Consider the following 14274-nt stretch of genomic DNA (forward strand, 5'->3'; position numbering starts at 1 on the left):
GTGGTGTTTCTTTCAATAACTTTAAATTACATTATTTGTTTTATGGATTTGATGCATGTGTTTACTTGATGGTAGAGTTTTGAGTCCGTCTCGGAAGATACAACCACTTATTTCATAACTAAACAGAATGACTGGATTGTGGTTCCATGTTTAAGGTTGAGTGTTTCAATCTAACAAGGCACAAGGGATATAACATATTAGTTACCAAGGCTGGTGGCAGCACTGATGATGTTTCTTACAGTGATGTCTATGGTTGATGGTGACGATTCACCATTAGATGGCCAGTACACCTACCAATTATATATAAAAAAAATTGTTTTGATATTAAATTATGTTCATTTGTGATGTTTGTGTTTTTTTTTTTAAATATTAATGTATTTTCACAGTCCTATATAGTCCACACAATATGTATGACGTTTTGATGGCAGTTGCAAATGTCGTAATTGTTAAATAAAATAAACAAATATGCATATAGTATTATATATATGGTTTATTTAGTTATTATAAAGCGCACTAACAATACACTTTAACAAATTTTCAATATAAATAAAAGTAAACAAAAGAAAAAGTCATACATATATCAATTAGAATCATACATAGCATTTATAATAATACTAATTCTTTACATAATATTACAGTAAGCAATAATTATAGTACTAGAATAAAATACATAATAACAAAATTTAAAAACAATTTTAGATAATAAATCGATTTTAATAAATTAACAATTGCATAAAATTATTATACTGTATTTAATAAATATTCTATTACTTTAAGCTTAAATTAATTGAAAGAATCTTGACAGATATGTATGGTGTAACATATATTTATATACAATATTAAACAAATATTCTTGTTCCAGCGTCGCCCCGAAGTCTATTGCGAGTCCTATATTGGCCAACAAGCCGGTTTTAACACAGCCTTGTAAGTAATATACTATTTAATAATATACTATATTAGGCATAGAACTAGTATTTATTTACATAAGAATTATTAACATTAAGTCCTTAAATATATGCAAATATTAATTAAAAATAGTTGCTGAATAAATTATGACCGCATGGAAAGGTGGCAAGAATACTTGCAGTATTTACCCATTAAATTCAATCCTTTGGGCAAAATAAGAACCTGCCCTCCTGTCACCAGTGGACAATACATTATTATTGTAAAGCTGACAAGTTTGTTTGAATGCATTTGAATGCACTAATCTCAGGTACTACCGGTCCGATCCGGATAATTCTGCCAGTGTTAGATAGCCCATTTATCTAGACTATATGCTATATACCTTCATAGGGTTTTTATTCAAACACTGATCACTCTGTCTCTGTGTATAATCATTGTTGTGAAATTCGAGAAAAGAAGACGTTAAATATAATATAGATTGTTTTATGTATTTATTGTTTTTCTGTTTCAGCAATTCTTGCTTCACCCAATCAAATGAAACCACTTTATTGTCAAGAGTGAGTATAATTTGGATATAATTGTAGTTTCAATGTAGTAAGGGCCGCTTAGAGATATCAAAAGTCGCAGGATCGATCCTGATCTCTTACACTATAGTCGCCCCCGCTACAGATACAAGCTTTAAGCTTAATTGGAGCCTAATAGAGCATTGCTAGTAAATATACTTTATAAAAAATAAGAAATACTTACCTTTTTATAAGATACTACATAGAACTATTTGTGCTGGCGGTTTTTCCACACGCATTTCAATTTGTATCATACATGGAGTAGTAAAATATTTCACTGCCCCTTCGGTCTCGTGGCCAGGTATAAAACCGCAAATCCCGAGGTCTTGAGTTCAAATCCCAGGTTGATCAATCAATCAATCAATCAGGTTGATAAAATGTCATTGGTTTTTCAATCGAAAGATCTTCATTAACAACAGTATGTCCTGCCTTGTTGGTTGGCCGTAGTCAAATTTGCTAGGGCGACATCAATAAATCATCCTAGGTATTCTAAAAAAATCGAAAATTCAATAACAAGTTTTAGTATTTGGATCTAGCGACTATATACTCGAGGCAACATGCTAATCATTTGTGCGCGCACAGCGGCGGAGACGTTAAGGTGAACAGCCCGCCGTGCCACTCGCCGGGCGCCATCCTGCCCGACCTGCCGCAGCCGGCAGAGGATCCCGACAAGGTGCTGATAGAATTATTTCTTATGTAACATAAAGCGATGTCGATTTTGACGTTCACAAAAAACAAGCGTGGAATATATGCTATCTGTGGTGTTTGTGCTACGAACACGAACACCAGAAAGAGATAGCAATATTTTACACCAATAGGACACGGGATATGATCACGTGGACGGTGATATTTCGGTACAACTTGTTTTTAAAAATCTAACAATAATAAAATCGATTAAGTATATTATCTATTCGAGATATCTTATCGATTTTCGATTCAAATTTATTATGAGAATCAATCTTCTCAAATCACTCTAGATTTATTGTTTATTTACTCCTGAGTTCGGAATAAGTTGTACTGGTATTAACTAACGTGCCCCCCCCCCCCCCAGCACTACGGGCTGTCGAAGGAGGCGTCGTCGGCGGAGACGGCGTCGTGGCTCGCGCGCAACCGGTTCGCGGCGCACGTGGCCACCTTCGCCAACTTCTCCGGCGCCGACCTGCTGAGGTAACACCTACGATCCACCGGAAGGCGTGCTGGAATGTTTTTTTTTTTACAATTTTGGTAGGCTACCTGACAATAAGTGGTCACCTACGTCCATAGACTAACGCTGTGAAAAATTTTAAACAATCCTTATCATCAACCATGGAAACTGAGATATTATGTATGTCCTTTCTGTCTGTAGTTACCCTTGTATGTTTTTAAGGATTTTTTTTAAATTAAATTTGCTATATAACATATTGTGATTTAAAATAAGATATATGCATATTTATGCTGTTTAAAATATTTGAGAAACGGGGCTATGTGGTTAAGAAACAATAGCAATATGTAAATTCAAATAATAATCAGTTAATCTGTTACTAGTTTTCATCGGATAATACCGAACCATCTCAAAGCTAGTCCGACTCGCACTTGATATTAAAATAATTAAATGTGTTATTCATATTCAGACTTTCCCGAGACGACATTATTCAGATATGCGGACTCGCTGATGGCATCCGTCTGTTTAACGCACTGCACGCCAAGTGAGTTCTGTTGTGATTTGTCTTCCGTAAAAAATGACAGCCTGTTAATGTCCCACTACTGGGCAAAGCGTTCCTCCCCTTCTTGAGGAGAATGGTCTATAATGAATAAGATATTTTATGTATAAATAAATATGGATATATAAAATGGTACGCGACGCACGTGTCGCCCGCAGGCGCATCGAGCCGCGCCTGACGCTGTACGTGTGCGCGGGGGGGGGCGGCGTGCACAGCGCGCTCTACCTGCACGCCGCGCGCGCGCACGACCTGCTGCACAGGCTGCGCGCGCTGCTGCCGCACGCACAGGTCCGCCTCGCTGTCCTATATTTTTGTGGTGCTGTTTGTTCGAAGTGGTCCAGTGTAATTATAAGTTTACGACTAAATATCTTAGACTACGCAAAGGATGGTTTACATTTTTTGCAGTACAATTGTTTATACCATTTGGACCGCTCACCACCTGATGACCCATACGTCATTCAACTGTTAAGTTAAAAGTAATTTTCATTTATATATTTTCCAGGAATGCGAGACCGTCCTCGTGTCGGGACCCAACAATGCTCGAGTCCGACTCACCGACGAGCTGGTCCGACACCTGCCGGACAATTCCACATACCGATTGGAGAGGATCGAGGACAATGCGCTGCTGCTCAGCCCGACTGGCAACTGACATCGAACCGATCGCCGACTGACGGGACTGGCAACCGACAACGGAGTCGATGATTAATAACTATATGATATCTACGATGATTACATGACTGGCATATTACGACGACGCCATTGATACACGAAAGGAGAGCAATGTAGTTGGCAACTTTCAACGAGAGCCAGCAACTACCAAGAAACAACATCAAGATGCTGCTTTTTGAGTTAGAGGCAAAGATTGTAGTGAAAATGTTAATGATACGATATCTTAAGTATTTAGTTTGAAAAATGTGTCTTAACTGATTGTGATTATAAGGAATAAGATGCTATTGAAAAGTGCCTTAAATGAGTAAATTATACAAAAAATTAATACTTAGACATCCTATATAACAATGTTATCAAAGACAGTCCAGGGTATTTAATACTGATTTAGCTCTTTCTAGTGACTCGAGTATTCTTGTCCGGGATGTTGTTCTACAATAAAGACTTGAAAATTTTGATAAGACTACCACATTTTAAACTATGGTATTTTATAACAGGTCAATTTGTTTTAATAAAGAGTTATCGTTATAAAATAATATCAACATAGACTGACAGACTTCAATTGGAAACTTACTATATTAATATTGTGGGGTAAATCTGGAATATACTATTACAATGATTATATAACAGGGGCTTGAAGTTACCACAAGGTTTGAAATTACTGAAGTAATGTTAATGGTTCTCTGAGGGGTTGGATAGTATGATGCAATTTCAGGACCGAAAGTCTTAAAAAGTTTTAAAAGAACGCGTCCGTTATGAATAGTCCGAATTCATTCAATTTTCTTGTTAAGGGAAGTTTGACATTTAACAATTCTACTCAAAATAGTAACTATTTTGAGTAGAATTGTTATGGTTAAACTTCTTTGGATGAGCCTGTTTGCGCATAACAAGAATAATTTAATCAAATATTTTTTGTATTTTTAATAATAATGTCAAAATATTACAATAGGAATAAATATTTTTTTATGTAAACGAACGAATGTAGTCGGTACCGCAAATATATGCCTAATGTTTTGACTTTTGACGACACGTTCTTGGGATTTGCGTTATTTGTTTATGCGAATGAAGCAAATCTAATTACATATATTCGCGTGTTCGATCAATTAATGTTAACACGAGAACACATTACACCAAGTAACAGGTTCTATTGACGTATATAAATATCGGGCCAAGATGATTATTATACTATAAATATTAAGGAACTCGTGTAGTTGAACTGTGTGTGTGTGTGTGTGTGCGCACTAACTATTTCACCTCATCATATTAACGTTATTAATAATTGTATTAAAATAAGTTTGTTTATAATTTTTTTTGTGGTTTGTTATGGGTTTCTTTACTTCAATATGACCTTATATTATAATGTAGTAAAGATTTGAAACGAATCTAGGTTATATTTAAATTTCGAATCGTATTTCTTAGTTTAACTTTAGATTCAATATAGATTGGGCATTGTATAGCGAATAGTGTCCGGTTAATAGTGCACGCTCAATGCTTTGCGTTTCTTTGAGCAAACCAGCCTGCGCGGTTGAACGCTCGTGTAAGCGAAGAGTTTTCAAAATAAATCTTTTTGCTTATTTATAATAAAAAGTACATATAATGTACAATATTGTACGCTAACTGTGCGACGTAGCGCGTGACCGGATCTTAGACTAATGTAATTGAAGTATATTACTGTATGAATAGTAGAGCATTGTGGAGAAAAGTAGATTTAATTATATAGATATACAGTTTTGTAATTATGTTTCCTAAGGATTTTCAGGGACCAATTTGGAACGGTCGTATACTCTGTGAAATCTGCAAGTATCAAAGCTTTGTTGTTTTTTTTTATAGAAATTTCATTTTAGGTTGACATTAGTTTGTAAACGGAAAGTGTCATGTACAGAGAGAGTAATAATCCCGCTACCGTATACATAAGCAGCCTGTAAATTTGAGGAGAAGGTTTGGAGCATATTCCACCACGCTGCTTCAATGCGGGTTGGTGTAATACCGCTACCGTATGCTTAAACAAAAGTTGAGAACGTATTTTTTTTTTGTTTTGATAATACGGTTGTCTGTTTTCGCTCCAATTCGGCTGTTTTATGTATGTATAGTAAGCTGCGTACAGTACGACACAACTTAGATGTAGCGTCGGAGCAAAATTAGTAAAATCGATCACATCCGAATTAAGTGCGTAAACTTTAAATCATCAAAGTTTATTTATTTCTTATGCGAAAATGATCTTTACGCAAACGTGATAATTTGTAATGTCATGTAACGAAATACGTTTGCCAAATTGACGATTGATGTTTTTTTTTTAATAGATTCTACATTGAAATTGTGTCGCACTGCGATACGATAGTTAAAACGTACTATATATAATAAATATACGTTAAAGATAAGTATAAATTGTTAAAGAAATTTCTCTCTGTCATCAACATCAGTATAGATTAAAAATATTTTATAATTTGCAATATTTTAGTGCAATGTTATGTTATATTGACATTATATATAAGGCAGGTATACTCATTTGTTATTTGTTGTTTAAAACAGGAATTGAAATGTTTTTAAATGTAAGGTTATATCGGATATTGAATTTGATTCATTTTAGTTTATTAATAGTGGAATTATAATGGATATAACGTCAACTGTACGTTGTAGAGATTAGATTAAGGTACTGGAATGGACGCCAGAGATGCCTCGACACGCGTCGCTGCACGTATAGCGCTCGTTGCGTTGTGGAGTATTAAAATATATTTTTTTAGGTTTTATACAATATATTAGTGCATGGATCGCTTTGTTACGATAGACGTGTCGTATTTCTTAGTTAATAAATGTATTGAAGTTATCAAAAATTGTGTTTCATTTAAAATTCACTCGAATTCGTATAAAAAAACTACAAACTCACTTTTATTACACAACTAGAAATAATTTTGATCTCAACAATTTTGTGCAACTGTTTATAAATATAATTTTTGACATTAGAGTTCAAAGTTTTCAAAGATTTCAAAGACAGAAGTAAAGGATTATACAGATTGTAGTGCATAATATAGCAGCATGCATCTATAACCTAGGAACCAAGGAATCATTAAGGTATAAATTTAAAGAAATTAAGATATTAACTGTTGCTTCTTAATATATATTCTGTAATGTTTTGTATGTACGGAAAAATATTAATGTTTTTATGAGAAAATGTCATTCTCATAACATTGGTACAAGGAACAAACACAATCTTGTTACTCTGTTAGAGTCAGTAACTCTTTTGTGGGGTATACATTGGTATACGCTTCTACAACAGGATCCCAGAAAGCGTTCAAAATGCTTGTTGCCAAATTAAAAAAAAATGTTAAGGAACGCTTGTGTGCGAAAGGTTACTATACAATTAGTGAGTTTATGTTTGATAGCACACCTTGGGAATGAAACGATCGCCTCCTGGCTGTTTCTATTCATATACAATTATGTATGTAATTAATTTAACAAAAAAAAAGACCCGTTGAGTTTCTTTCGCCGGTTCTTCTCAGGTCAGGGTGTTCCTTTTTCCGAACCGGTGGTAGTGTTTAATTTGGCCATCAATAAGTAAGTGTAATGCTTCTATGTTGAATAAAGGATTTTGAGTTTGAGTTTGAGCTATTAGTAAATCCCATGAAATACGTAAAACGAACGGTTTGTTTCTTTTCTCCTTCGATTGGAATGGGGTATAAGTATTCATAGGACCAAATAACAAAAACCGGATCGGTAGGTGGCGTTGTAGTAATAATTAATAAAGTTTAGTATTCTTCAATTTTTGTGACGAGGTTTATTAGCTACTATTTCTTAAGGAAACGTATCAAATCTCCGCAGATATTATTTATCTTACTTCAGGCATTATTTAATTGGATAGAAATAAGAGCCAGGTGCGGGCGGTAGTCTCGTTTATTGGTCTAGCAGGGCGTGACGCCGTGCTCGCGCTCGATGTGCCGGCGGAACGCGTCGCGCGCGGCGGACTCGAACCCGCACGCGCCGCACACGAGCACGTCCGCCGCGCGCACCTCGTCGCTCTCCAGCAGCAGCCGACCTGCGCCGCGGCCCTCCACTGTAACATGCCATTGCTTACGTGCTCGACACTCGACACTCGACACTCTACACGAGCACACCGTTCCCACTCTCGTGACCCGATGGGACGATGGACTCTGCCAGAGGAAGGGAATTAAATTCTGCATACAATTCAGATTATGCACGAACATTGCTGCAACGATTTTGATGAAACGTTTTGTGATTAGCTCTTTAGCGCACTGTCGACTGAGGCCGGAGATAAACACGGTGCCCCTCAAGTAACTGAGGTAATAAATGAATATTACTCAACACATTATATACATTTGTGGCGGTCCGGGAGATCGCCCACCATACGCAGGAGGCATGCCTAGCACAGACAGCCGACATGGTCGAGTGGTTAGATCGCGTGCATCTTAACCTATGATTGCGGGTTCGAACCCAGGCATGAATCACTGAATATACATGTGCTTGATTTGTGTTTATAATTCATCTCATGCTCGACAGTGAAGGTAAATATGAGGAAACCTGCGGTTGTCTAAATTAAATGAAAATCTGCCACATGTGGATCTCACTTTATTCCTTTGAGATAACCTCTGTCGAGCCACACGTGGCCGGTGACCCTTACGAGGGGTTAGACTATATATATAAAAATACAAGTATGACTTACTCGTCGTGACGCTTTCGAGGTGCTTTTCTTTGACGTGCTTCATCAACTGCAACGGACGATTCGTCATAAAATACAAATTAACATCACATGTAGATGTGATAACTTACATAAAACTAGACTACTTTTTGACTAAATTATTCATAATTGTTATTTGTGGTGGTGGAGGTGGTGGTGGTGGCGCTGGTGGTAGCGGTGTGTACCTGCGTGTGCGTGGCGCCGCGGTAGGGGCAGCGCGCGCACTGCAGCGAGCTGGCGGCGGCGCGCCCCCCCCCGCGCCACTTGCTGGTGCTGCCGCTGTGCTCCGCCGCCTGACCAAACGACACCACGAATTATTCATCACCACTCGAGTTTCATAATTAAATACATATCTCGATTAAATCAATGACAGTAACATTCTTACATTAGGCGACTTTAATAAATTCCGAAACCTATTTCGACATTAGGTTTTTTTTTAATTTCATTTCATTGTAAACTGCAAGTCACTCATGTACATTTGGCGCCGAAATGATGAAACCTCTAAACATTAAATAGGATACATAACTTCAGTTAGAATTGGAGTTTGTCAGAACCAACGTTATATACTTTAATTTTATTTAAGGTTTTTAATTTTACCTTATACATCTACATACACTAACCGGCCAGTACCTTTTTTCAAAAGCAATTCTATGTTAATTCGTAACAATTTAGTAAAATGCCATCGAGAATCAGGAGACCCATTTGCCCTACCTAAAAGACTTGCACAGAACAATAATTAATTTTTTTTATGGCATTGCTTGGCGGACGGACATATGGGCCTGATGGTAAGTGGTCACCCCCGCCCATAGACAAAGGCGCTGTAAGAAATATTAACCATTCCTTACATCGCCTATGCGCCACCAACCTTGGGAATGATGATGACAAGATGTTATGTCCCGTGTGCCTGTGATAACACTGGCTCACTCACCCTTCTAACAGGAACACAACAATATAGAGTACTGTTATTTGCCGGTAGAATATCTGATGAGTAGGTGGCACCTACCCAGCCAGGCTTGCACAAAGCCCTACCATAATTCTACAACAATGAAATTGACAATGAATACCTAATAAAACAATCGTTCACCTTATGAGCTGTAAGTTCTTTGATAGCGTTGCATTTGAAACTGCAGAGCTTGCAAGAGTACAGGAACAGTTTGAACTGCGGCGAAGCCAGCAGCTCGTGTGGGGGGGGCAGTTCGTTTTTACGTTTTCGACTGCGATCTTTGGTTGATTGCACAGACATAAGGGCTCTGGAAAATAATAATAATAATAAATATTGGACAACATCACATACACTACTCTGATCCCGATGTAAGTAGCTGAAGCACTTGTGTTATGGAAAATCAGAAGTAACGACGGTACCACAAACACCCAGACCCAAGACGACATAGAAAACTAATTAACTTTTTCTACATCGACTCGGCCGGGAATCGAACCCGGGACCTCAGAGTAGCGTACCCATGAAAACCGGTGTACACACTACTCGACCACGGAGTTCGTCACAAATAAAAGATCACAATAATTAATTAATTATTGCAGTATTTAATATATCTTTTCAGGTGGAAATCTAGCTGTATTTTTTTTTATTTCACTTAATGGACCTTTAAAATTATATAAAATTTAATTCAGCCTAAGTTTAAACCCATAAACCTCGAATAAGATTCATGAGTTTTTAAATAACCTTATGACTGGGCAATTTATTCAGTTAAATAATAACTTAAATTAAAATTAAAATCCTATACATAAACAAAAACAAACTCACTTAGCTTTTTGCAGTGCCTTTGCTCTTTCTAGTATCTCTGCGGGTGTCAGTTTTAATTCTTGCTGTAATCAAATATTTATATTTCTTTACCAGATTGTCTAGAGGATGCAGCATGGTACATGTGGTACCAGCAAGGGCATCACAAGCCAGTGTCGACCAAATATTGATTAGTATGAAATATATTCTATAAAATAAATAATCAATATAGCAGACCTCCTTTGTCTCTACTTTGATTGTCTGATTGGTCTGCGGCAACGAGGACTGCAAGAAAACCACCGGTCCTTGTTCTCCTTCCAGTACCACGTATGATTCTTGATTCTCTTGTTCTGGAACACAAATAATAATCTTTATATATAATAAACGCATGTAGGTTAAACAAAGTTTAAGGTTCTTACACTATACATTGTTACTTGCCTCTAGGTGGCATTTTAGCTCATCATTCTATAACCATCAACCAACCACCATAACAATATACACACACACACATACATAGACATGAACACACCCATCCATCTATTATCTCGTTTCTTTTATTATACTAATGTATTTTTAACAACTTTCTTTAACATGTAATATGTAATCCATTGGCCGTTTTAGCAAAATAAACACTGATAAAAAAAAAAATTATAATAATAATAATTGCCAAGTTCACTTTAAGATTTGCCGTGGGAAAAACAGATGCTTTTAGGAGGTTCTCGAGTCTCCTTAGACACAACCCACATCCCTCCCCCTTGAATTCACCACTAATGTAATGTAACAAATTAAATGGACGACCTTACAAACAAATTGATAAATTAATGTTTGATATTCATTATAACGAGTGAAGTAGGACTGCAATGAGAACTGTCATAAACCTGACTCACCTTCACAATCATCATTTGAAAGAACACAGGTGACGGTTGTATCATCACCACTCTCCGTGTCATTGCTCACTAGTCGGTAAGCCTCCTGCCCATCTTCACATCTGGTGGACATAATTAAATTTGACATATAATTTAACTAGCTGCCTATTCCGACAACATGGGTTGTAGCCTGATGTTTCGTAGTCTGTAACCATACTGAATATAAGGGCTTTTTACCACAAAGTTTTTTTTTTAAATCTATACGGTAGATCCCTCGATTGGCACACTCAAACATTTCAGCAAAAATTCTTGATCAACATATCTTTATTTATTTTACACTATACAAGATTCAACAATGATGTGACAATCATTGTATAGCTACAAGAAGGTAAGGTAAACTAATTACACCAAGTTTCCAACTTCACAAAGTTAACACATCCTTCCTTGGAACAGTCATTTTTAACCATTATAAAATTCAATCTCATGTTATAATCATGAAAAAAAAAAGTAACTTTACTAACTTAATTTAATTGTACTTTATTGACATACTCTATTAATAAAATAGTAGAAAAGAGTATCCGAGTTACTTGCTGGTGCTTCGGTAGAATCAACGTTTCAATGGTAGATTTAATTCAACACCGTAACATATATGCTAGATGATCAAAATCAACATTGTTTATCTGTCTGTACTATCTGTACTTCACCTGCGGGTGGAATAGGATATGGACATATACAACTTATTAGTAAAGTAAATACTAACCTAACCAATGTTAAATTAAGTAAATCAACTACAACATTCTTGTCTGCGTCCAGCACCTGCATATATTTCAGGCCTTCGTTACTGCTCTCTGATCCCTCCGCTATCACATGACTAATGCCTTCCACCTGTAACCAATGTGGATACGCCTCAGTGGCGACCAGGACGTCCTAAATCATTTATTGATCGTGATGAAACTTTGGTAAGTTGTACAGTGTAAAAGCTCCTAACAAAAATACATGTTTTTTTTTTGTATGTTTGTTCATAAATATAAATGTTATATTTTATATTATGACCATTATTCTACCTACGTGCAGTCAGGGCACGTAGCATGTATTACATGAAAATAAAGGTATAAATATGAGTACTGTGAGGCAGTAAAAAAAAGTGACAGTCTATAGATGTTGTTCTGCTAGGTAGAACTCGAGAAGGTCTGGCGATTTGGACCTTAATACCCATTCCTTAGGGACAGTTTTACCAATAGGCCTAGTTGCCTGATCCTAAGGTGGTAAAATTTTAGTGGAAAACTTGTTTGGTGAGCTTTTGTTTTTTTAGCAATATCACAAAAAAGTTAATAATTTTTGCAGTTTTGACAGAGATTGGATGCAGCAATCATTCATCAGCATTACCAACCTTGGTAATTAAGATGTTAGTTACACCGTCTTACTTACCATTCAAACCGGATATGTATAGCAGTAGAATATCTGATGAATCAGTGCTATCTACCCAGATGGGCTTACACAAAGCTCTACCACCATGTAAATAAAAAATAAAACTAATATATCTTACTTTATGCCCCTTTTGATACGGAGTCATTTCAACTATCTCCAACTGACCTGTAACATAGACAACCATAATTGAACATCTTTGAAACATTTATTTATAATACAATCAATAATACCAAATAGAATCAATACTATTACAAACCAGATACTGCAATGTGCATAGAATTGGTTGCTGAGTACTACCCACCACAATGAGCCCGCATAAAATACCAGTCATATTAATTATAAGATTTTAGTATATTTACAAGAGCTCACTAACTGCAGAGCTGATACTTATCATAAATATCAACTGTGTAGTTAGTGAGCTTACAGTCCACAAATGCAGTGTTCAATCCGGAAACATAACCAGAAAAACAAACAGCCACAATGTTGTGTGCTTTTAGACATGGGACTTTAACTGCCGATTTACAAATACTGAGCTACAACTAAGCTGTAAATTGCTCATAAGAAAAAATAATATGACTTCTCACCATCTTTATATTCAGCGGTCAGCATTCTAGTTGCAGTTTCTGTTCGAGCCACATCCTGTTCGTCATCGGCCATGATTTATGATGCTAGAAGACGAAAGGTTACCTCTTAGCACGTAAGTTAGACATAAGTTATCTATTCTATACTATCTTTGTACATACAAATTATTTAAAAGTTTTGTATAAACAACAATCTTTGTTCACAACATTTGCCTATTAATTACGCATATCTTTTTAACAATAATTACAATTAAAAGAAATGTAAACAAGAGTTATTATAGTATATTTAAGAATCTAAAGTATATTTATATAGGAACATTATATGTGCCCACTGTACCTCGAAAATATGTACAAATAAAAACCGCATTTGTAAAATCTCATATTTGATACATCACTGTAATTTGAATTCGAATTAAGCATATTGCAAATTATGTTTAACGAGCTTCCCCTTAATGTATGTAAATATTATATTTTGAAAATTATATGTAAATAAAACGTCATATAGCGAAAGAATTTCTTGCAACACTACAATTTTCGGTGTTTCTATAATGTCTACATAATTTTATTATTATTGCAACAATTGAAACTCACTTTTGATGGCAACAATTGATTTAACTTGTTAATAAACAAATAGCACAATATGCCACTTTGTAGTCTTTCTATTTTCTCCACTAACACAACATTCACGTTATAAATATTAAGACATTACGCCATTTTAGCTTAGCCTTTCATTCCTCATAATAAGGTAGCACCGTAGCAAAGTAAAGATAATTTGCTATTCGTTCCGAGTAATGTTGCCATTAAGAAAAACATGTTTTATTTTTCAATCAAATATAAAACTTATTACAATTTATTTTCAATTTTACAATAAAACAGTAAAAAAATATATGTTACTTTTCCAGTAAATATTTTTACTTAAATTCTAAAACTTTAAGTAAGTCCTTACCTGTATTTTATTTGTAATTATGAGATACAAAAAATTACTGCCTCTTTTTGTAAGGTAAATAGTAATTTATAAGTAAATTATCGTCAATGATTCATAGAATCTAGAATGTCACCCTAATTTTACATCTCTTTTACACATACAAACTCCTATTTCTGTTTCTTTTTAAAGATCAATGACTCAGCGTAGAGCCAAT

The 14274-nt window shown here is 35.6% G+C and overlaps 2 protein-coding genes across 6 annotated transcripts in view; one reads left to right on the forward strand and one right to left on the reverse strand.

The window, feature by feature from the left end:
- LOC113391823 (transcription factor CP2-like protein 1) overlaps positions 1-4524 on the forward strand; it is a 46722-nt gene extending 42198 nt beyond the window's left edge. For 2 of the 4 annotated variants that reach the window (XM_026627911.2, XM_026627912.2), the window contains exons 13-19: positions 863-924; positions 1415-1460; positions 2049-2139; positions 2518-2633; positions 3077-3151; positions 3325-3454; positions 3669-4521. In XM_026627911.2, the coding sequence (XP_026483696.2) occupies positions 863-924; positions 1415-1460; positions 2049-2139; positions 2518-2633; positions 3077-3151; positions 3325-3454; positions 3669-3815 (667 nt within the window). In that variant the 3' untranslated portion in view covers positions 3816-4521. Of the gene's footprint in view, positions 1-862; positions 925-1414; positions 1461-2048; positions 2140-2517; positions 2634-3076; positions 3152-3324; positions 3455-3668 lie in introns of all 4 variants that reach the window. The other 2 variants (XM_026627914.2, XM_026627913.2) reach the window with 2 other exon arrangements.
- A 3202-nt stretch (positions 4525-7726) lies between these two features.
- The window catches only part of LOC113391837 (uncharacterized), an 83070-nt gene continuing 76522 nt past the window's right edge, over positions 7727-14274 (reverse strand). Inside the window, exons 2-12 of one of the 2 annotated variants that reach the window (XM_026627936.2) lie at positions 13727-13859; positions 13139-13222; positions 12673-12719; positions 11887-12011; positions 11148-11248; positions 10498-10610; positions 10285-10346; positions 9607-9772; positions 8708-8815; positions 8508-8553; positions 7727-7880 (exon numbers count right to left, since the gene is read on the reverse strand). In XM_026627936.2, the coding sequence (XP_026483721.2) occupies positions 7729-7880; positions 8508-8553; positions 8708-8815; positions 9607-9772; positions 10285-10346; positions 10498-10610; positions 11148-11248; positions 11887-12011; positions 12673-12719; positions 13139-13211 (993 nt within the window). In that variant the 5' untranslated portion in view covers positions 13212-13222; positions 13727-13859 and the 3' untranslated portion in view covers positions 7727-7728. Of the gene's footprint in view, positions 7881-8507; positions 8554-8707; positions 8816-9606; positions 9773-10284; positions 10347-10497; positions 10611-11147; positions 11249-11886; positions 12012-12672; positions 12720-13138; positions 13223-13472; positions 13648-13726; positions 13860-14274 lie in introns of those variants that run through there. The other variant, XM_026627937.2, reaches the window with a different exon arrangement.

This window comes from Vanessa tameamea, chromosome 28 (genome assembly GCF_037043105.1).
Source record: "Vanessa tameamea isolate UH-Manoa-2023 chromosome 28, ilVanTame1 primary haplotype, whole genome shotgun sequence".
NCBI lineage: Eukaryota > Metazoa > Arthropoda > Insecta > Lepidoptera > Nymphalidae > Vanessa > Vanessa tameamea.